Below are 25,348 nucleotides of genomic sequence, written 5' to 3' on the forward strand. Positions count from 1 at the left end.
GTAAAACAGATGTTATTTACACTTTTTTTAAACATAAGAAGCTCATGCCGCATTTGTTTTAGGGTGGGCTCATGGTCTACGACATTAGAGGATCTCTATTGTCTTTATTTTGGATATTTTTAACAAGTGGTCATTTCCAGTAGATTCATCACAAAATAACATCTGAAGCTAAAATTCACACTGCCCCTATGCAGGTCGACCACTAAAAAATAACAGAAATGTGATAGATGATTTGTGTTTAGCCATGTGTTGTTGTTTGTGCTTACATGGCCAGTCAGTAGCTGTATAGCTTGTATAGCAAAGAATATTTTAGTCTTTTCAAGGACAGATGGGAGAAGCAGGAGAAGATATGCTTTGAAATATTTGGGTTGTGTTTGTTTTAATTGTAGTGCCTCCTGTGGGTATTTTATCAGTAGCTCAGAGGCCTCTGATTAATTGCCATACAATGAATATTACATTACTAGTACATGGTATGTTGTCAGTGAAAGCATGTGAATAGATTGAAAATGACTGTGGAATGTGTGAACTTAAGCTCCAGGCCTTTAAAGCCCTTGGCAATGCCGATGGTAGCTGAATGCAAATAGACCATAATATTAGCATCAATCGGTTAGATCATTTCAGTCTTGTCTCCCATGGCACAGTTGCTGTAGCTGTGTTATACAGCAACATAGCTCCAAAGGCTTTTCAAATCACATGCCATTTCCGTTTCATCTTTATAAGGGAATTCACAAAACATGTAAATATGACTCTGGGGTAGTAACCCAATAGAACCAGTCAGAATTTAGGTTTCATCAGTCTTTCTGAGGTCTTCAGAGCTGATTTCTGTCTGCAATGGATTTCTATAACAGAGCAAAATGATTCTGGTAAATCTGTCCCTCTCTGTCAGTTATACATTCCAGGGTTTAATCCTCTAGTAAAGGATTATAAAGGATTAGCTATGCAGAAAGTATTGATATATTTCCTTCTGAATTCTTATAACTAATTCCCTATATTTGTCCATACCTCACATTGAGCATTTAGTTATATTTGGTGACCTTTTTCCATCAGCAGGATGCTGTGCTCCAGATATATTTAGAATAGAAATCACTATAATTTGATTTAGCAAATGCGGAACACAGACACAACCTCATTTCAAGTTAATGGGACAGATATTGTGTTGCTCTGCTCTGAATGTTCAGGCAGAACATGTTTAACCCTGAAAAACTCAGCAACAAGGACATTTATTGTGAATGTCACTGTCTAATTGCCACCATAAGCACTGATTAAGCTATTTCATGTCAGGTTGGCTAGATAGTAGTCCGTTGACTTAAAAGACCATTTACACATGTCAGAATTGCAGTCTGTTGGCAAGTTTTAAGAAAAGCAACAGCAATTATGTTCCTTGAGTGTGGCTGTGTATGCGTATGGATGGCATTTGGATTGTTCTGCTTTGCTGAAGCCCCTGAAGTATTTTATGATATGGACTGAACCTGATAGTAAGCATAAAACATAAACAGTGCAAATTACATTGGCAGCCAATAAAACAAGACTATGAAAAGATTTAATGGTTTCCACACAGTGTCAGACTGGCCCACCGGGATATCAGAAAAACTCCCGGTGGGCCCAGGTGTCAGTGCCCTCATGCTACTAAACATTTGGCCCATTTCATGGCCATTCCTTACCTAAAGAGGCTAAACAGATTGAATAATAGATTATAGTATATAAAATGAAAAGAGACTAGGAGAATAGGGGTTGAGTGAGGAGAGGAAGAAAATAGTACTGAGAGTGGGCCCCTGGTCTAAGGATTTTTGGTGGGCCCCTGGTGTCCTAGCCGACAATGTTTCCACAGCAAAACCCAGAGTTGGGCAGTGCCTGTATTTATAAAGACTACCCCAATCATGCACCATTCCATATAGGGCTAACATGAAATCATAAAGCCCTATACTACTTAGATAGGAGGACCCTCTCCATCAGATGTCCCACATTATTAGCCCCCACCACCTGCTCATCTTTAAAGTACACCTGACAACATCACTAATCTTCACCCCATAATTCTTACTGTCTTGCCTGCATAGTTACACCACTGACTCACACTTGTCCCCTCCTGATGGTAACCCTGAGGTAGCCTGTTCTAAGAATATCTTCTCCAAGACATTACTTGCTAACCTAAACTTAAGCTGGGTATACACAGGTACCTGTTCAAAAGTTTTCTGACTACCCCTAGTCTGGGTGGTTCGCTCCCACCTCCCTTCTCCCCTCTATAACTCTCCCCTCCCTCCTTCACTCCGCACACAGGGAGGGGGGTGGAGATAGTCACCTGGGTGCCTAGGGCGCCTTGTCAGCTTAGCCCGGTCCTGTCTATGGGTATAGGTATTTTGGGAGCTTTACAAAAGAGAGAGGACTTGACTCTAACAAACACTCCTTAGAGCTTGCACTATTTTTGGAACCTTGTAAGGGACATCAGACAGTGTGGTTTTTAAATTTATATTTCTATTATCATCCTTTTACCCCACATGTCCTTCATAACATTCAGGAACCAGCAGTTCTAAGTAGGGATGCACCAAATCCACTATTTTGGATTCGGCCAAACCCACGAATCCTTTGCAAAAAATTTGGCAGAATACCGTACTGAATCTAATCCAAATTTGCATATGCATATTAGGGGTGGGAAGGGGAAATTTTTTTTACTTTCTTGTTTTGTGACAAAGTCACACAATTTCATTCCCCGCCCCTAATTTGCAAATGCAAGTTAGGATATGGATTTGGTTCAACCGGGCAGAAGGATTCAAATAGGATTCAAATAACTTCCAGAAGGAGGCAGAAATGTGAAGACACAACAGAAAGGGGGTTATTTAGTAAAACTCTAATTTTTCTGGTTGGCTTTTTAGGGCAAAGAATCAAATTTTTGGTGGAAAAACCCCCCAGATTTTCTAAGATTTATTTCACCCTGATGCTGCAAAAGAGTCAGAATCTGAAAATCCTGCATCTCAACCCTATCGAGGTCATGCATAAGTCCATGGCAGATATCCCTATAACCAATTTTAAGATATCTTGGTCTGCGCTGGGTTTAACTCGATAAGCGGATCGATTTTATTGAGTCTTTCTGCGATCTGATTCATTGAAGTTATTTTTATGATAATTTGGTTGAGCTTTGTTTAATAAAAAAACAACAAGATGAATTCGGGTTTTAGTAAATAACCGCCAAAGTACATATATTTTACAGACACCTGTAAAATAATTTTATAAATAACACAATATTGCATAACCTTATCAGTTATTAGCAACAACATTTTTAGTTAACTAAAGCAAACTAAGATAGTAAACTCTTACACACATAGCCCAGGCAACAATGTTTGCTTTTTTTCTGTTTATTGCATTATTTGTATTTCCTCAACATGTATAAAAGTAATTGAATATGTATAAAAATAATTGAGAAACACTTACATACAAGCCTAGTTTTTGACTCTTTAAAGGGAGCAGTTCACCATCTAAACCACTTGTATCCTGTTTAATTGTTTTCAAACCAGAAATAATAATGACTGTTTTCAATAGGGTTTCACAATCAGTATAGTTTATAATGCATATGAATGGATGTATATGTTGGTCTCTATAAAAATATATTGCATAAATCAACTTACATGTAACATCTTGCTTCATCTGAATAAACCATTTTCATAAAAATATACTTTTTTAGTAGTATGTGCCAATGGGTACTCTTAAATAGAAAATTGCCATTTTAAGCATGAAGGGCCACCCCCTGGGACCATTCGATTCACGGTGCACACAAACAAACCATACATGTTAGGTCATGAGCCAATTACCAGACAAAGTTCTGTCATTTACCCTCACACTTCTTCCTGTTACAGTTAGAGCTGCAGTATTTCTGGTCAGGTGATCTCTGAGGGAGCACAGAGACTATTATAAAATGGCGGCTTAAGGTAAAAGATGTAAAAAGGCAATATTTACTGATATCTATTTTCCACTTTGAAAACATTCTTTAATAGGTTACTTAAAAGCATTCTATCATAATTTTTATGGTGTAGTTTTTATTTCTAAATTACACTGAAAATAATTTACTCTACCATGTAAAATTTCATTCCTAACCCATCAAGTGTATTTTTCGAAGTTTTAATATTGGTGCGTAGGCAGCCATCTCAGGTCAATTTGCCTAGTCATGTGCTGCACTATGGAACTGCTTTCTGTCAGGCGATTGTTTCTCCTACTCAATGTAACTGTAGGAGTCGCAGCAGGACATGGATTTTTACTACTGAGTGCTGTTCTTATATCTACCAGGGAGCTGTTATCTGGTTACCTTCCCATTGTTCTGCTGATGGACTGCTGGGGGGGATGGGACTTGCAGTGCAGCAGTAAAAAGTGACTGAAGTTTATCAAGTCACATGACAGGGGGCACCTGGGAAACTGACAATATGTCTAGCCTTATGTCAGATTTCAAAATTAAATATAAAAAAATCTGTTTGCTCTTTTGAAAAATGGATTTCAGCGCAGAAGTCTGCTGGAGCAGCACTATCAACTGATGCATTTGGGAAAAAAGATTTCATGACAGTATCCCTTTTATATGATATACTATATGTTGGTTAAGTATTCATTCTAGGGGCATAGTTTACCTTTAAAATAGTATTTAATTTAATGATACACATTTAAAGATAAGCTCAGCAAAACCTGTTTCTCTTCATTTGTTGGGGATGGGTGGTTTTGCATGAACTATAAATGCACATTTTTATACTATTTGGTGGAAGACATGAAGCCTGTAATAAGCAGCATCATGTACCTATAAAAGAACATAGATTTTCATGTGAATGCTTTTAAATAACCTGCAAACATTACAGGGGCTTTTGTCTCCATAGCATGCTGAAGGGAATGGGGAATAAGGGAGTAAAGAGAAGTGCAATCAGTAACAGATGTCTCTTTTCACACTTCATGCAGCTTTAACAACATGTGATTTTTCACCAGCGAATATTTTATGCCTGCAATTAAAGTTACAGTACTAATGGCGCAAGGTACAGTGAGCGCACAGTATACTTACCCTTGAGATAACCTTTCTTGTATGTTCTAAATTGTTTGCGTTATCATTTTTATGCTACATTAGACATTCTCTCACAAATCCCCACAGTCTTGACAGCAGAGCAACAATATGCACATACAGCCTCAATCCTCTGAGAGAAGAAGCAGATTAACTGCTAAAACTCCTGTAATTCAGCCCTCTACTGTAATGAGCAGGTCTTGATAATATACATTAGCGGTAACTTGGTAACAAAAATCTATTAACAACCTTTAATTAGACAGAAGAATTGGAGAAATGTAGTAATAAAGTGGCAATATGCTAGCACGGGAAAAAAGAGTTCAAATATTTTATGTAAATACATTTGACCTTTTCTAGCACTTTAATAACAGGTTCTTTATTTGTATTTAGAGAATTTAACTCCTTGGCTCACACATGCATAGTTCTTCGATGTGGGTAGTCAGGTCCCTGACTGCCATCATCATATGAGTTATTTTCTACAAAGGCAATCAGTTCATGATTAACTCTTGTATATAAAAGTCAAATATTTCCTAGATCATAAACCTTAAAAGGATAGCCCCCTTTACCTCCTGTATCAGTTGGTACTTGCATGTCATTTTAATTTTGTTAATAATAACAATTGATTAGCAGAGTAGTCTCTGCCATGAATTAAATAGACAAAGACAGATAAGTGTCACACCCTCCTTTGTGAATTTTAATATACTGTTATTTCACAGTAAGGATATATTACTTCTTCCTATATACATTAGGACTTAAATACATTATACTCTATATTAGGCCAGGGGCAATGACTCTCTATGATCAGAGCAATAATTGTGTCAAGTGTCTAGTAATTTGATTTTTCCGTTTGCAAGAAAGCAGTTCAGCACACAACTTTACTATTAAATAAATAATTTACTCAAATAATTCAGAGTAAATGGGGCAGGCCAATGGAAAGTTAAGGGTTTGTTCTCAACTTAGACAACTGAAACCCTTTTTCCTGAAATCAGATTACTTTATTACTACACTCATTGTGATTTGTAAAGATGAATGGCAAAAGGCCGTTTCCTCCTGGGCACGAGACTTGTTTGTGCAGCAGCCAATAAAAGCTCTGTTTCACAAAGGAAATATATAATAGAGGAAATCTGCTGAGGCAAGCACTGGCAGGCAAGTATTGACTTTATCTGCAGGAAAAAAGCATCGCTGAAGAAAACATCTAGCTATTTGAGCAAAAGGCAGGAATGGTAACTTGCACAAAACAATATGTTGGCTTTATTAAAAGCAGTGGACAACATGTATGGGCTGTTATAGTTAATTGATTGGTGGTGCAGTGGTTAACATTGCTGCCTTGGGTTCAGTTCCTGCATTAGGGGTTTGCGTGTTCTCCCTGTGATGTGTGGATTTCCTCCGAGTACTCTAGTTTTCTCACACTCCAAAAACATACAGGCAGGTTAATTGGCTCCTTAAAGAACTGACGATAGGAACCTTAGACTGTAAGCTCCACTGGGACAGGGACTATGTGAATGATAAATAATCTCTGTAAAGTGCTGAGCAATATGTAAACAAATACCGTATAATCTTCATAAATGTAACCATTTAGTATGGAGCATCCGGTGTAACACAGCACTGAATTAAGTATCTTAATTACAGGGGCAGTTCTTGCTAGTACTGAGCAAAAATTACAAGTATTTGGAAAAGAATAACTGTGACATTGGCCCAGATATGGGACATTGAGACATGTGAGCAATCTATTAGCGTTACCCAGTTCTGTCGTGCAGTTGTGCTATTTTGGTCAGGAATTATGAACTGCTCTCAAGGAAGTGTATTTTTTTAACCACTTTGATAATAAAAAAAATACTCGTATCTGAAGGCTCACACAATTTGATCAGGACAAACCAAATCTGTTTATATATGAAGCTTATAAGGAACCTATTACAGTAAAACTACAATTTTACATACCCTGATTTTATGTTTTAACTCATTTTACAATGTTTTTGTGGTCATACCAATATATAATGCATGATGCATTTTCCTGAATTTAACGTAATATTTTCTGGTCCCATGAAAAACATAAAATGTGGGTTCTACTGTATGGAAATCTTCATTTTTGTAGACAAATCCATATTATTTTTAGTGTTACACACAGGGCACACCTTTTGGTGTATGATGTGCGGTAGCCAAGTGATTTGTCCTAATTCTAATGTTCTTTTCTGCATTCACATGTCTCTGGAATTTCCACCTGCATCCTGAAAAAGTCATCCTTTCCTTTCAAAGAATCCATGAAGACCTGGCTATTCCTTCAAGTATAGTCAGATAAGTGAACATAATGGTAGACCTAAATCTCTGCTTTAGGCTGTAGGCACACGGACTGAAGGCTCTGCAGCTCTCAGCCTGCGTATTTTTGCACGTGTGCCCACAGCCCCTGAGCCCACAGCCTTAAAGTGGCCATACATGCAGAAATCTGCTTGTTTGGCAACTCCGATATGCGATATTGGGCTGATCCGTTCGTGGGCCCGAACAAGGAGCATACAGGTGTTCGGACCGAGGACTGCATCAACAAACTTATGCGATCTTCGATCCAACAAGATTTTTAAAGCTGCCCGATTGACATCTGTCCGATGAATGGAGAGTGGTAGAATTTCACTCTAGTGAACTGTGCTGATACCTGACTTCACTCTTTGATAAATATGCCCCAAAATCTTTCGGCATCTTATATCGGCCTGTATAGCTGTAATCTCTTAATTAGAACACTTTACCCTCCCCGTTTAATTCAATGCCCCTTGTTTGTTCAGTAGATATAAATCTCCTACACTGCCTCTTCTTTAATTATTGTAAACTGCTATCTAAGTTTTGTTGCTATAAAAATAAATGATGAGGAAGATGTCTAAGGAACACAGCATGGGAATCAAACTCTATGGGGGTAATGTAATAAATTATCTTAAACTGATTCTTGTCTAGTAACCCACAGCAACCAATCAGCAGGCAACATTTACTGGCCAGCTGGTCTGGTTGCTATAGGCTACTACATGTGGGCAAACTTTAGAATTTTTTATTGCATTACTCTGTATGAGTCAAGAGTTTATTTATTTAGCCAATTAGCCGTTTCTGAACTGCCTATGTTAAATCCAGAGGAATTATTTCCACAAAAAAAGCTAAACCTGCAATCAATTATATGTCACAAGACAGAGATAATTCTTATTACTTTTCTTTTTTTATATTGTTGATCAATTTTCGCTCTCATTTAGCAGTACAGTAAAAACTGTTATAGAATCCTTAAACCTCTCCTTTTCTCACACATAGAAAATAAAGCTGTGTTAGCTGTGGAAGAAAAGCTTCCCAGGGATAAATCAATTAGTAGTCTTTTCCTACAGTGCTAGGGTCAGTTTTCCCAACTCTACCAAATGTTTAATGCCCTGCATTCTACAGATGGGGGTTATGTAAGCAAACACCATTTACATGCTTCCAAAGAATTTACAGTTTTTGGAGGGAGGATCAATGTTGTGTTTTGATATAATTTCTTGGAGCTGTTAGTGCTGTCTGGGGGAGTTATACAGGGTATTGAATTTATCACAATACCAAACAACTTTGCAAATTAGGCCACCCATACTCTAAAAACATTGAAAAATACCACCACAGTGTACCAGCTCTCACAACATTAACAGTTCAGCAATGCAAAATCATTTATTTTATTACATTAAAAAAACTACATATATATATATACATATATTTGTGTAATCTCTAACTTTCCCAGGATAATACATATGTATCCCCTGGACAAACCATTGAACCAGTCGTGGTCCAAGGGACCCAGCCACCAATGAGTCTCCGCAAAATTATAATCAAAGCATGGGAAGGAATCAGCTTGGGATGAGTTATGGTTGAGTTGGAATAGGGTAGGCTTGCAAGTAAATGAAGCAAAACTCCATCGAAGGACAGGGGGTGTGTGTTTTCTTCTAAATGGACTTGTCATAAAAATAACCATTTTCCTAAAGGAGCCTCCAGTTGTCTCCCTGCAGTACATAGCTATACACTTATGCTGATTCTCAGCAGTGCTATAAAATATAATTCATTCCCATTCCCCATTCATTCATTCCCAGAGCTGGCCATTCTGGCTTCTAATTAAAACTACAATAAGATTTATGCTATATTTTCATGCCCCAACTTTTTGTTGCCATACAAAAAGCATGAGAGTCCACAATGAGACTTGCCCTAGAGAGGCCCCAATCAGAGACGGTAGTGTGATTATCACTGTATTACTGTTATAATGGTTGTATATTGGGTTGGGTGTAGCTATCTTCGGATAAATACCACTGAAATACATTGAAAGTAATTTGCTGTGAATTTAGTATCAGCTATTCTTTGGCCTGCTCTCTTATTCCTTGGCCCAGAAGTTTAATGGCATAGAAAACATTTTTTCCACTGCCCAGGTCACCTAGTCATTTATTTGAATGCCAACAGCGAGTCATTGAGCATACAGGTGGATTTAATTCCAATAATGCAGGCAGCACTGGCAGTAATAGCTGTTTTATAGCTGGCTGTTGGTATGCCTTTAGCCTAAAAGCCCCAAATAAATGTCAAAAATCTGGATACAGATCTGCTCTAAAATCCACATTGTTTTTTTCATTTATTTGTTTAATTTGTTTTTCATCTATTATATTATTTGTTTATGATTATATAAATGTTCCTATTTTGTGTTTGATTACAGGACACTGCATCGATGGAAAGTACAAATGTTATATCAGGACCAGTTTCATTTCCAGTTGTAGATATTAGTTATAGAGCTGTCATTTAAGACAGGCATTTATGTCAAATATTTTTAGTTTTTTAAACAAGTTAGATTCTTTAATACTTATATTATGAAATCCTGACTGGCAATCCTGACATTTTTTATAATCCCATCAAGAATTTGTTAACATTACCTTTTAAACATCTCTAAATCTTGTGCTTCGGGCATGAGAACATAATCCAGCTGTGAATCCATAATATTACTATTATTATTATTAATCATTCCAACAGGGTTGCCTAAATCTGTATCAAAGATTTGTTTGAAGGAATAGTTTAATGTGACATATTTTTCCTTTTCTTTAGTACTAATAATAAATTACTACTACTAATAACATAATAGATTATTGTGGCACATCTACACAAACATGAGCAGTTCATTAAATTCATTTTATTATTAATCTGAAACAAAACAATTTTATTTCATTTTATTTTCAACGGAACACAAATAATAAGAGTGCATCTTATTATGGCTCCCTGCATAACTGCATTTTTTATGACTAACTGGGGGAATTTTGTAGTATCATGTCTCACTTATTTAAACATGTAAAGATACAAAGAAAGCATTTTCTTTTTTAGTTTTTTTTTTAATTTTGACTGCTGTCTAAAGGTGGCCATAGACGTAACAATTACGATCTTTCTTGGAAAAAAGTTTCCAAGAAAGATCATTCATTTCAATACACACGTGTAGAATTGAATCGTCAGATATACAGGTAGAAACAATAGAATTCTACCTGTATCGATTCAGCACTAACAATGGCCGATGTTTGAGTGCCTTGAAAGGCACCCGATCAAAATTTTCCGTCTTCTGCCGATATCAGTCGGCTCTTTTCCCACCATACACGCACCGAATATCGAACAAAAATTTGTTTTGCACGATATTATCTGTGCTTAAACATGACAGGGAGCATTACATCAGCATCACAGATAATAAAGCAACAATACACTATAATATAAAGTGCCAAAGTACAACCTAGCATTTCCAAGCTACCCAGCGGTTTAGCACTAACAAACCAATGCACATGCATAATGGGTGAATATTATGCACTTTTAGCTACAGTGATTGATAACTTAAATGGCTACAGGAAAAACAAGTACATTGCAAGTCTTAGGGCTATAAAACACATGAAACTATGAATCACCTTTGCTTATGGCACACAAGCTTCATCACTGATATGCAGGGATGGGTATATCAAAACAGTTGGTTTGGGAGCACCTTCCACCATAGAGAAACACAAAATGGTGTGCAAGGTCAAGTGAATTAATGTAAAGTGGAGTTTCTAGAAAAAAGGTTGACCTTTAAGACTGCACCACCCCGTTCGATATTCAATAATTCCCTCAAACAAAACCAAAATAAAACATAACTTTTAATGAAATGATATTTAAAATTAAGTAGAGAATACCAGTGAAATTTAAAATTACAATTAGGACAGAGCTCAATATAGTCTCAAAGTACAGCCCGGAACTAAAGGGTTAACCTAAAGAGTATTAACAGAACTGCATAGAAAGACCACCACCGGGACTGACTCCAGCCCTATCAAACAATCGGAGCAGCCTGTGTAGACCAGCGTGAGAAGCCGCCACCTCCCCCAGGAGCCTGTATTCAGGTCGGCAGGATTATATCAAAATTAGGAGAAGCTAAAATGCAGACACACTACCTAATGTGCCTAGGAAGTAGGCGTTCTACCATATCCCCATAAATGCTGGTTATGCCGTGTTTGCTACCCCATACCAGCCCAAACCACCTGCCAGCTACCAACGACTAATTGAACTAAAAGTGATCAAGCGCCTGACGCGTGTTTCCCTCACTCAGCGAGCTTTGTCAAAGGCATAAGTTCCGGGCTGTACTTCGATACTTAGCCCATATTAAGCTCTGTCCTAATTGTAATTTTAAATTTCACTGGTATTCTGGACTTAATTTTAAATATCATTTCATTAAAAGTTATATTTTATTTTGGTTTTGTTCGAGGGAATCATTGAATATCGAATGGGGTGGTGCAGTCTTAAAGGTCAACCTTTTCTCTAGAAACTCCACTTTATTTTAAAAACAAATGAGAATGTTGCCGGTTGGACATCCATGATATGGAATAGGAGGCTCCCTACAATGCCTTTGGTCCACCCTTATCTAACCTCACCCTCAGGGCTGCATTCAGTAATCATTGGACCCTATAATACTAAGTCAGCAGGGCCCTTCCCTGAGGGTGCCCCAATTATTATCCCACTGGGGCACCAATGAAAAAATATTGCCATTCACATGCACTGTAAATCCCTCGATCCATCACATGATCCACCTAAACTGGCCCTTACCACCCCAGCATTGCAATAGGTTCAGAAGTACCGGGGACATGCAGGAGATTAAAATCTTCTTTAAATCTCCGCCACATGCCAATCCCAATGCTACAGACCCAATGAGATAAGACTTGTGCATACATGAGAGTGTTTATGAAAAGGGGAGGCGGCCCCAGCCTAGAGGCACACTATGTATAAATCCAGCCCTGTCCATCCCAATCCCCACCCTTTCATCATTGCCTACTGATGCCTTTCCATCTCAGGCTCTCAGTCTGGCCCTTTATTGCAGTGCCCCTTGTACCTTCTTGATGGTGGCCCCATGCAGGCATATTTTCTTCCTTTACCTTATGGGGCCTATGTTAGGACGGGATACAACAAGTTAGAAGAACTTTATGTAAGTTGCATTATTTTGCCTTACTCTTTTTACAACAACAAGCTTTTCATTTTTGCATGACTTCCTGTCCAACTAACATGAGACCTTAAGGCAGGTCAGATTGCTTGAGCTAAATGTGTGACACTTAACAGGGTTGGTTTTATAGAGCTGGACCCATATTTTATGATTGTTGAGGGACACTCCTGCCTTTGATCTGCTGTACAGCTTATTACACCATCAGGTAAGATTCTGGGAAATGTAGTTTTCAGGAACTGGAGGCCAAAAGCTGAGTGTGACAGGATTTGGATTGTGCAGCAGTTTCCTGACACACAGACAGCTGTATTTTCTCTTCCCGCATAAACACCAAAGAAATTGTGTGGCATCTCCGTCTCCCAGTCGGCTGCTGCTGAAATGCATTTTGGGATTTTCAATGCCTGTCAAGGAGCAAGATACTGCTAAAATATTAATTTCTCATTTCACAGGTGGCATTGGCTTAGATTCCTGGTAATGCAAAACATGGAACTGATTGGATTACTTTTTCGTGGATAGTCGGATACTTCTGGTTCTACTTAAAAAAAATGTAATTTATGGAATGCCTGAGGGATGGAAAGGATAAGCAGTGTGACCAAAGTTGTTGGAAATTAGGTTGAACAACTTCAAAGGCAGGGGGACTAAAACCTCTAGCGCTCCATCTGCATTACTATTAACATTGTTATTATTTTAGGCCTCCTTAAGTCATGTATGGATGCTGCATTTTCAGGATATTTTCAGTGACAGTCTGTGCATCATAGAGAAGTTTTTTTCTGGGGCACAAAAAGATTTGCACAGGGGATTGAAAAATGCTTGTAAAACCCATATGGGTGCTATTGATCATATGCAGGGCAAGTTTCAGGACAGAGATGGCATCTGCCGTGGGCTCCCAGCCTCACAAATGGCTCCTAACACAGAAAATACCCTTGGTAAAAGTGCACATTTTGTATTAAAGGTATGGAATCTGTTATCCAGAATGCTCAGGATTTGTTTTTGTTTTTTGAATAACGAATCTTTCTGTAATTTGAATTTTTATACCTTTAAAAGACTCATTTAAACATTAACTAAGACCTGGTTTGGCCTCTAATAAGGATTAATTACTGCATATCTTGGTTTGGATCAAGTACAAGATACTGTTTTATTATTACAGAGTAAAAGGAAATCATTTTTAAAAAAAATTGGATTAAGGTGGCCATACTGTAGGTGGCCATGCCTCTTTATAAGTCCCTGGAAAGGCCTCACCTAGAGTATGCAGAGCAGTTTTGGGCTGCAGTCCTTAAGAGGGATATACTGTATGATGAGCTTGAAAGAGTGCAGAGACGTGCAACTAAACTGGTTAGAGGGATGGAAGACTTAAATTATGAGGGGTTTTTTTTCTCTGGAAAAAAGGCGCTTACAAGAACATTAGAGGACATTATAGACAAATAGCAGGGGACCTTTTTACCCATTAAGAGGATCACCGTACCAGAGGCCACCCCTTTAGACTAGAAGAAAAGAACTTTCATTTGAAGCAACGTTAGAGGGTTCTTCACAGTCAGGACAGTGAGGTTGTGGAATGAACTGCCGGGTGATGTTGTGATGGCTGATTCAGTTAATGCCTTTAAGAATGGCTTGGCTGATTTCATGGACAGACATAATATCAAAGGCTATTGTGACACTACATTCTATAGTTAGTATAGGTATGGATATATATAATTTATGTGAAAGTATGAATCCCTTTATCCAACTGACGAATGAAGTCTGCTCTACTTGCTGTGATGCTATGTCACATAGGATCAATAATATCCCATAACATAAGAACAAGAAATCAGACTTCGTCCATGTAACTGCAGGCAGAATGGTGGCTGTAAGAGAACTGGGTATTACGTACACATAATTAAACAATGAGTGCCCACTTGAGCCAGAACTCCCTGGTATTCAGGCTGCTCAGTCCAACCCTGATTAATTCTGTAAAATTCTTAGCTATATATGGCTTTTCCTATTAAAAAGGCATTCAACCAATATACTTCACCTAATCCTATTCATCTTATCAATGTGCAGGGCTTCAAATAAATGAGCCATTTACTGATTTGTACCAGCTACATGTATAGCTCTAGTGAGCACTTCAAAGGACATGATATGACATATAAAAACATATAAAGAAGTCTTAACACTTTACAGTATTTAAGAGAATATGTGTATTCAAATATATTGGTGCAATATAGTAAGTGCCATTGGTGTACAAAGACTTCTAAATTTTTAAGACATGACACCTACTGTATGAAGCAAACTTCTAGTGTTTCCTTTTTCATTTCCAAGTATTGCTAAAAAAAATTGCCATTTGCTGGCATAATAATGATTACAGTAAACATGTGTGTGTGGTAAAGTGATATACGCAGAATACAAACCATTGGTGAGATGAGGATATTGTGCTCTATGGGGCACAGTAAGGCTGGATAAGCTGGTTCCAAGAAAAATGATGTTACTAATGGGCAGGCTAATCAATCCAGATAGGTTTTGTGTGATGATTTGAAGAGAAATGACAATCCTTAGTGGCAGCGAGATGAAGCAGAAGTGGAGGGGTGATGGTGAATTCAGTAGGAATGGTAATCATTAGGAGGAAGGTGAGGAAAGAGATAAGACGAGCTGACTATTTTATCAGAAGTAATTACGTTTTTTAGGGGTACTGTGAGGAAGGAAAATAGGTAGATAGGGTTATGAAAAATCACATTTTAAATAAGAATCCTAGTTGAACAATTGGAGCTTTAGGGAGCCTTTTCAGGGACATGTGCTAGTTTTACCTCTTTCTTGTTTGCTGTGACTGGTCAGCAGAATCACAAAGTATTAAAGCAAAATATGCAAAAGTGTACCATGTTAGCCAGTCAAAAAGTTATAGAGTACACTTTTGAGATAAAACGTAGCAAAAGGTAGTGTAATGGTGATACCTGTATTGGCTGACTAACAGGATAACACAGAAAGCGTATATATTTTGGGTTCTTTGTTCAAGCTGATTAGCTCTGAATTCTTGCTGTGATTATCATGTGAGCCAGCCAATACTATTTCACCTTTAGGCTACTGTCACACAGGGCTGATTCTTGGCCTGATAAAATTCATGGGATCAACTGGCTCCTGTGTCTGCGCTTAGACTTCTGGGAATTTGGCACGGAAATGTATACTTGTTCATCTTAGTAGATAAAGAAGCAGTTTTAAAGAATTCCAGTTTACCAAAATATTGGATAATTATTATTATTATTACTATAGCAACCCCAAACAAGCAAAGTATCCACAGAGCGTACAGGTTGAACACCAGCGAATTAGTGCATCTCCTTTAATAATAAATAAATGCCCCCAACATAGGGCATTTAGTATCACAGGCTCCAGATCGCATGTGGTTTCCTAGGTCATCAACATTTTAAATTATATGTTACTGCCTTGGTTGAGTGGATTCTAGGGTCACCACCTGGCCAGTGGAAATGATGAAAGATTATTAATAGGGAAGAAAGATAACCACACTGGGCCGGTGACACACTGGGAAGAAAACCAGTGGGCCCGGAAGCCCAGACCCCTCCCCGCAATTGGCAAAGCCTTCTCTCCTTCCTCACCTTCCACCCACCCAATGAAGAAATAACGAGCGTTGAAGAAGGTATGCGCTGGCGGGAAGGGGTGGGAAAGAGAGGGCTTGTAGGGGTGGCAGAGGTATGGTTGGTGTCCAGGAGGGGTGCAAATCCCTAATGTGGCAGCTCCGGTGGCAGGGCCGGATTTATACATAGGGCGCCCCTAGGCCGGGACCACTTGTTGCCCCCCTTTTTGCCTTCCACCTCCCCCCTTCATATGCATGCATAAAGTCTTATCGCATTGGGTCTAGAGCATAGGGATTGGTGCACAGGAGATTTGAAGAGCTATGTCCATGTCCCAAGTGCTTCTGAACTCATTGCGATGTGACTGGGTGACATGTCGTCCCTAAAATTATCTTTTTTTACACATGACCAAATATATTCTGCCGTCCTAGCCTGGGCCTTTGTGGCCTTTCCACAAATCCAGGCCTGCCTGGTGGGTCCAGACCCCCCCCCCCGTCCAATATATATAGTAAACAGCAGTTTAATATAAATTATGTGTATTTTCTTTTACTCCACCTGGTTGCAGTTTTTAATGTCTTTTATCCTATACCATTATTTTTATGCCATAAACCATCCATGTCAATGAGAAAAGGCTAGTAAATTCTGGCAGTAAAGAACTAAAAAGAGGGCAATGGATAATTGTTCTTTTTATCCACAGCACTTTCAAGTGGCTGTTATGCCAGAATGTTTGGGGTAATATTAATACACAGCTTGATAAAAATGCTGTTTTTGTACCTCCAATGATTTGTTAAATGGGACCCAATATATACCTTTTAAGGAGCCGACACACAATATTAAATGCCGATATTGAAGAATACAGTATGTGGGACAGAAAACAAGAACAGTCAATTAAAGAAACCTCATTAGCCAACATATCCTTTACAGTTTATAAAAACATACAATTGTGCGAATCAGATCTAAAAGTGCATCCAAATGAGCCCATTGTACATGGTAATTAATTAACCCTAACATTGTTGCTGCATTTTTTCTTTCTTTAAGGCTCATTGACAATTATGTTTAGTTAAAAGTAGTACTTGGCCAATGGTATCATTACAATGAGCAAAATAATTCTCTGTTGTGTGGTTGGGAAGGCTTGTTTAATAGGCCAGTGGAATGTTCTGATTAAAGCAACTGTATTCTGTAATGTGCCACAAATTCAACTGAATCCCTGTGACTAATGTGGAATTAGAGCTAAGCAGTCTAGCCACGGGAGGTAGCTTTCTATCACATTTGCTTAACACATATGAGAAACACATTCTTTCTGAAATTTTAAGGTTGTTCCCAACTATTGCTTCAATTATTTTAGCTTGAGAAGAAATGTCAACAGGTCAAGCTCAAAGGCATGTGGGTTTAAGCTACTTCAGTACACAGGCTACAGCTGGGTCATACTTCTTTTCACTTCAGCCTTCTATTAAGCAGCTGTACAATTAAAGAAAAGTACTACATTTTTTTTTTTTAAATTATCCATTTTTTTGCAGAACTTGTAAGGTACATGATTACCCCAATCAGCAAAATCAACCTTGCTAAGAATTTTATTAAGATGGAAATTAAATAAGTAGGCACAAGCAAAATGTCCTATTGTACCGAACAAGACTATTATATAATGCCATTATTTAGGCTCAGGGCTGACTAAACCTTTTTGAATCACTTTCACTTAGTGTATCTAGTCTATTTGCTAAAATGAAATATGGATTTAAATGGATTATATTTATGGGAGGCTCCCTCAGGGCAAATTAGGCCCTGATTTTAGGGTTAGAAAGTAATACAACGTAGTTTGTATACAATTTAGTTCAACAGGACATTAACAGATACTTTTCTTAAAGGTGTTGTCCACATGTGAGTTAACTTTTAGTAGGATGTAAAGGGTGATATTTTGAAACAATTTGCAATTGTTTTTCATTTTTTAATTATTTGAGGTTTCTGAGTTATTAAGCTTTGTATTCAGCAGCTCTCCCTTTGCAATTTCGACAATCTGGTTGCTAGGGTCCAACTCGCCCTAGCAGCCATGCATTGATTTGAATAAGATACTGGACTATGAATAGGAGCGGCCTGTTTAAAAAGGGGAGTAGCAATAAATACATGTGTAGCCTCATTTGTTTTTTAGATGGGGTCAGTGACAACCCCATTTGAAAGATGGAAATGGTCAGAAAAATTAGGCAACTCATTCAAAAACTATAAAAAAGTAAAAATGAAGTCCAATTGAAATGTTGCTAAGAATTGGCCATTTTCTAACATACTAAAGGTTAACTAAAAAGTGATCCACCCTTTAACCTATGTTGCATACAGCCTAAATCTTGCATACTGTCAGAGCCCTATAACTATGAGAGCAGCAAGAGATTGTAGTTATGTGCATGTGGTACCTATATAAATATTTGCATGTATGGCCACAAAGTGATATGCATTATGGATTTCATGCACAGCAAGGATTACAAACTATCTTTATGGGATGCCACTATTCTCTAACTCAAAATATGGAACACAAATTATTGTTAGTAATAATTTGTTTTGATCCTGAATTTACCTAATTCTTAATTTAATTTTCTCAAGCCCCAAAATTACACTGCAATGAGATGATTAACAGGCCCTTTTAAAATTCTGTATATACCGACCTTTAATTAATGGGGTTAACTGTAAAAAGTGCAAAATACTTTGCTCACAAGTTTGGTTTGATATTTGTGATAAGTAGAAAACAATACCAGTGTATTTATAAATTCATCTGCTAGGAGTTACATATGTGGAATAATAGTAAGTATAGTAGGGCAACAAGAAAAATGCTTCAGCTATGGAATAATGGGTAAAGCAAGACTAGATGGAGTCAGAAAAATGGATGATAGTTATATAAAACATTTTTGAGAAATGCGTCCGACACACACACACTATATTGCCCCAGTCATACCACCACTTGGCTTGGTTAGTCTGCCAGTCATCTCATTGTCACTTACTCTTTTCACAAGGTCTGGTATTATTGTTTGATCTGCAGGTTGGTCTGGAGACAAACACAATTCCGTTTCCAAACGATATTCTTCACTGTTAAAATCATTTTGTGAATTTCTGAAACGAAGGATATATACATATATGCATTACTCACAAGCAATCATATTAGAAACAAAAGCCTAGCAAACCCAATTAAGCTAAATTTGACTGAATATAATGTTGTTATTGTTAATTCGTGCATGACATAGATCCTGATAATTACTAATGTAATTGAAAAATGAGAGAGCCTTCCTGCCTTTTACATGCTACCCTTATTTCTTATAGTTAACCTTTCTATCCTCGAGTAAATATTATTTCAGTCGGAACGCTGATGGCAGAGCACCTGGAATACAAAAGTGGAGCTACATTAAGTAGAACACGGGGTTTGGAGCGGCCTAAATCTCTTTTTATTTCTTATAAGTTTCATAGTGAGGGCTACAGTATGTTGTGCAAGGCATACTGAGAACTGAGTAGTGGCCATCAAAAGACCTGGGATTCCTACTGGGTTACTTCCAACTGAGAGCATTAGGAAGCAGTATAATTAGATCAGTGGGTTCTATATTTATTTGGCTTCAGACCCACTTTGAATGTCAAAATTTGCCGTCAGGATGGGACACCCTAATCTCTGATTAGAACTCCGAAGACAGTCATTAAAAGGTACGGGCCCAGAGTGGGCGGGCTTTGACAATCTATCAGGATTGGGGTAAAGAAGGGGTGACAACAATTCGCCAATTGACAAAGAAGGACACTCGTAAGCCATTAACGTTTGTACAACTGCAAACCACATTTCCCTTCATACAACATAATGTGTTTGCTATTCTACAAGCTCAGACATATACCAGCAGGACTATACGACTTCTAACAGATAAGGATTGGGACAATGCATTGGACAGGTTCCTTTTACGTACTAACTCCACGAGAGGTACCATATCACTGAACTATAAGTTCCTACACAACTCTATAGACTATGACAGTATACCTAAAGGACCTAGACAGTGGACTGTAGACATACCAGAATTGACCACAGAAGAGGTATTTAAACTGTATATGTACTCATGGCGCACCCTGCCGTCTAGCATTTATAGGGAAATGTTTTTAAACCTGCTGTACCGAACTTATCTGACCCCGGAAATTCTTCATATAATGCAGAGAAGGGATAGTAGCAACTGCCCAAAATGTGAACAAACTGGAGCTAATCTCATACATTGTTTGTGGTCCTGTCCATACATTCGACGGTTTTGGACTCAGATACGAGACTATGCAAATAGGAATCTAGTGAATTTTGTCCCATTATCAGCAGCCTGGGCAATCTGGGGTAAAATTCCGACTACTCATACTAGAATCACGCTGGGTGCAAAGAGTCTTTTGTTAATAGTATCAGCGGTAGCAAGAAAGACGATATTACAAGTGTGGATAACAAACATCCCCCCCACCATTAAACTATTCTTGGAAAGTTAGTCAGAGTTTTTCACATGGACTGGACAGAAGCATCTTTGAATAAGAACACAATTGTCAAACGGTTCTTTGAAACTTGGGAAACATTTATTGACATATGTCCACAAACAGTAAAGATAAGGCTCCATGACTGTTTCCATTAAACAGAATGGTATATCACTAGGACTATGAGTGGTGACCCTCCTATCAATATATGACTTGGTGTGTAAGGCATATTAGATGGGGCTCCGGCATCGCAGCTTTTGAGACATGGTGAGACCTGTACAGAGATAGAAAGAGTACTTTACATGATCATCATCTTTTTTTTTCTTCTTTTTTCTTTGTTTGTTGGAGAACATAGTGGTGATTATGTTATCTACATTTATAAGTTTGCATAATATAATAAGTTTTCATATCTGGCATTAACTAATGCATTTAACCCTCCATCTCTGCACACATGGATTCTGAATGAAACCTTGGACACACAGAACCAACCTGGACTGACCGAGACAAGTATAAGTTTTACCTGTTGGTAATATCTGTGAATGTTAGGCACTGCCATTGTTATACCTCTACTGTAAAATTGTACATGATTTCTGTGCAGGAAAGTATGTATGTAGTAATGGACGACTGATCTTGGAAATATTGCTTGAATAAAAAAATGTTATTTTAAAAAAAAAAAAGGGACGGGCATGGGTAGATCGCTACTTTGCGATCTACCCATGCCCGTACCTTTTAATGACTGCACCAATGCACCAATGCCAGTTCTTTAGCTAGTTTATATTCCGTCCTGTAAAAATCAAGTTGTTTCTACCAAATCTACAAAATCAAGAGGTTTTTGGATGTTCTGGATATTCTATTAAGTATTCTTCTGTTCCTTATGAAGTCAGGACTTTTGCACAATAAAGATAATGACATTTGCAAAAAATATGATAAAGAAGCATAAAACAAGTTTTTTCTTTAGATACACAGGTATGGGATCCATTATCTGGAAACCCGTTATCCAGAAAGCTCGAAATTACAGAATGGCCATCAGTTTTTTAAATATGATTTCCTTTTTCTCTGTAATGATAAAAAAGTACCTTGTTTTTGATCCACAACAAGATATAATTAATCCTTATTGGCGGCAAAATCAGCATATTTGGTTTTTTAATGTTTACATGATTTTCTAGTAGACTTAAGATATGAAGATCCAAATTATTGATCCATTATCCGGAAAACCCCAGGTCTCAAGCATTCTCGATAACAGGTCCCATACCTGTATTTTGAAAGTTTTTTCCCCTACATGAAACTTTTTTACTACACTTTTTTAACTGACTTGGTCCAGCTTTTGTGCCAACCAAGAATTATCAACTTTCTCGAGAAAGCATGCACCTCAAGCTGTAGGTCTGGGAAATTTGCACCTGGACACAACGTTAGTATTGGTTAGTCTACATTCCTGTCTAATAATGGCCTAATTTAAAGAGAAAATCTCTTTAATAATAAATAGGCAGAAAGAGGCATTTGCCTGTGCCCTCTAACATACTTTTCATCTGGTATAACTTTTGACAGAAGCATAGAAGCTGGCAGATGGCAGATCCCTAATTTAAATCAACCCGGTAGAGTTCTACAGCATGGCCATTTTAATATCTTTGTTTTAATATCTTGCTTGTGGCTACGCTATTTTGTCATTTTTAACTGCTCCCATGGATGTTGGTGCAAGGTGGCACACCTGTGGATCATGTCTACTTCAGTAAGCAAAGACCATTTCTTCACTGCATGCCTTATTATATTGATGTTCACGTGCTTGAGGGTTCTTGTTTCATACATTTCTTGGGGGAGAAAAAGTCCACCAATTAAATACTTGCCCTGGGCCCATTGGTACCTTAAAGTGGCCCTGATGAACAAACTACCAACAACCTGTTAACATAACCTTCTGAGGTATCTGACATGGTGCTGGACTCTAACTTTCTTTTTACTCTTTTCTTTCACTATATTTCTTTTCTATTCACATCAATACATTTATATCCAATTCTGGTTGTACATTCTAATACTGTAGAATAATCTTACATTTGTTGTTAATGTCCCTTATGTTTAGAGGCGCTGCTCCAACAAGGCGAGTTGAAAAACTTGCCTCAGACAAATTTCTGGGTTTTAAACTGCCTCTGTTGGATCCTGCCTTAGAATTGGCCCTGATTGTGCGGACAGGTCATGCACAGTGGCATAACTACCAGGGGAGCGCCTGCACCAGGGCCGATCCCCCCTTGGGGCCCGCAGGAGACACAACGGCATCTCCATGAGGAAATTTGTGCGTCTATGCATGAAAAGAAGATTACCCACACTTTCAGAGTGAAGGGGCCCTGGTGGTGGGGCCCTGGTGCACATTCTGCACCCTGGTCTGCTCCGTAGTAGATACGTCACTGGTCATGCATATCAAAAACCAAACAGAGTGAACTATCTTGTGTGGCTCTAGTCCAGATGAGTTACTGCTCCCTCCAATGACTAGGATTGATTGATTGATTAAGGACATTTTCTTTATACCACAACAGAGCAGTTCAAATGAAAAGTGTATGGTTGTGAGGGGCTATATTTACGATGCACAGAGCTGTAGTTTGTCAGAAGCAGCCCAGTCCAATGCCTACATTCAAACAAAATGTGTTCTTGTGTTGCAACTTTATTTGGTCATTAATCCATAATGAAGCAGAACAGGGGAGGCCCATTGATCAAAATTCTCATTTTAGTGGTTTTAGAGGTTTTTGAAACCACAAATAACATGTTGTTTATTAAAAAATCAGAATATAAAAAGTAAGGACAAAAAATGCTGAACAATGCGCTAAAAAAATTGAAAACCTCTACTAGACAATTACTAGTGTAAAAAATCTGAAAGCCTCTGAATGCCTAAAAAAAGGTCAAACCGTATCAGCGCAGCTCCCACTTACTTCTATGGGGCTTTAAATTTTCAGAGAAATTAGAAAAACATTTTTTTTAAAAAAAATCTTTGTGAAGAAAATAGAAATTCAAATAATAGTAAATAGGCCCCATAGAGTGTTGGGCTATACTGACATGAATTCCAGTAATTCCTCTATCAGAACAGAAGAGAGAAGCTCAATTGCTTAAATGCTCACACTATGACAGAAAGAATAGTAAATACAGTTTTTTATATTATGCCCTAATGCACAAGAAATGGCATTAAAAAGATATTTGCTGCAATTGCCCAGCTCTCACCTGATATTTTCCTGCTTGTGGAATGAACCCTAGATATGTTCTGATAGGGAATCCTCTATCTGGGAGCAATCAAGTTTCTTATTTCCTTTGTAACAAGTAGAACAGCTATGGCAATTTATTTTTCAGATCTGTGATGCAGTTCCCACTTCTTAAAAGAAAAATCACTATAGCTACAAGGAACAAACCATTTTGTTCACTTCTTGCCTGGTTACAGACAAATGCCTGCCTGTTTGTTACTACATACGGCACAACGAATATACAGTATTGTATATGAGCAGGTACCAGTGTCGGACTGGCCCACAGGGATACCAGGAAAACTCCCGGTGGGCCCAGGTCTCATTGGGCCTCTTGCTTCTAATCATTTGGCCTATTTCATGGTCATTCCCTATTTCTTTTTCTTTCTTTTTTTTTATAACTTGTTTTTTATTGTAGATGACAAAGTATAATCACATTAAATATTTATACGTTTCCTTAAAGCGGAGAGTATTGCAATCGTGATTTGGAATATATAGCATTTCAATAACATTTTAAACATTCAGCTCAGTCATGGCTTATAGCATTGGGGAGGGGGGTAGGACCTGTAGGGATTAGTTCAGATAGGAGGCCAGTAGTCTGTTAGTTAGATGACTTCTGGGAGGCGCGGTATCGAGTCTTGGTAGTTCTTGTTGCAATGTTGCTAGATATTGGGATGATTCCACGACTAAAGGGTGATCCTTGAGAACTTCCATATCATACCATGACGTATGTCTAAAGGTGTAGACTGTGAGGTATTTGATGTGTTGTGGGAGGTGTGCTATGTAAGTAGACCAGGTGTTGAAGAATTTTGATGTTTGTGTTCTTTTTTGGTTATGGTTTCTAGCCAGTCCATATGGAAAATATGGTGTAGTTTTTGTTTTGTAAACGTCATTGATGGGGGGGTCAGTGTGTAGCCATTGTTGCAGTATCGTTTTCCTGGCAGCTGCTGCCAATCTGCCCATGAGGTGTTAGTCAGTTTTCGTGATTTGTGGAAACGAATCAAGTGTACTGAACAGAGCTCATGCTATGTGTAGTTGGAGGGGTTTCCCTATCATCTGTGCACCATATGAAATGACTTCTTTCCAGAAAGATTGCATTAAGGGACAAGACCACATAGTGTGTATTAAATTCGCTTTAGGGGCGTGGCATTTTAAACGCACATCTGAGGAGAGGTTACCCATCTTAAAGTGGGGTAAGATATGAGTTGTGGAGAATTGCAATGACATTTCCTGAAACCTGCTTGCTGGAAGTAATGTCATAATTTTAGTATGTTGTTTCAAGATGTCTGATTCTGTAGTATTAGGTATCTCCTTAATCCATTTAAAATTAGGTTTATCATCGTTATCTATGTCTAGAAGTGGTTTGATAGTTTGGTAAATGTGCGAGGTTGTGAGTTTCTTACTTTTGTTCTTCCAGAGTTGGTTGAACAAGTTATTTTTGTCAGTATTTGTTAAGAGTTTGATTGTAGTGTTCGCAAAGTGAATGATCTGTAGACTTAGATATAAGTGGGTGTGTGTGAACGGAAATTTTCTACCAGCTTATTTAAAGAGAGTACTGAGTAGTTGTTATCTAGTACGTCGTGTATGTTCCGCAGGCCGCTACTATCCAGTCGTACAGTATGGGATTCCGCATACCTGGTGGGAAGTTTTTATT

The 25,348-nt window shown here is 38.1% G+C and overlaps 1 protein-coding gene across 1 annotated transcript in view; it reads right to left on the reverse strand.

Annotated features, from left to right (window-relative positions):
* The window catches only part of rftn1.L (raftlin, lipid raft linker 1 L homeolog), a 198,205-nt gene that overhangs the window by 86,401 nt on the left and 86,456 nt on the right, over positions 1 to 25,348 (reverse strand). Inside the window, exon 4 of the mRNA XM_018267434.2 lies at positions 19,012 to 19,120. Coding sequence (XP_018122923.1) covers positions 19,012 to 19,120 — 109 coding nt within the window. The remainder of the gene's footprint in view (positions 1 to 19,011; positions 19,121 to 25,348) is intronic.

This window comes from Xenopus laevis, chromosome 6L, assembly GCF_017654675.1.
Source record: "Xenopus laevis strain J_2021 chromosome 6L, Xenopus_laevis_v10.1, whole genome shotgun sequence".
NCBI classification, from domain to species: Eukaryota; Metazoa; Chordata; class Amphibia; order Anura; family Pipidae; genus Xenopus; species Xenopus laevis.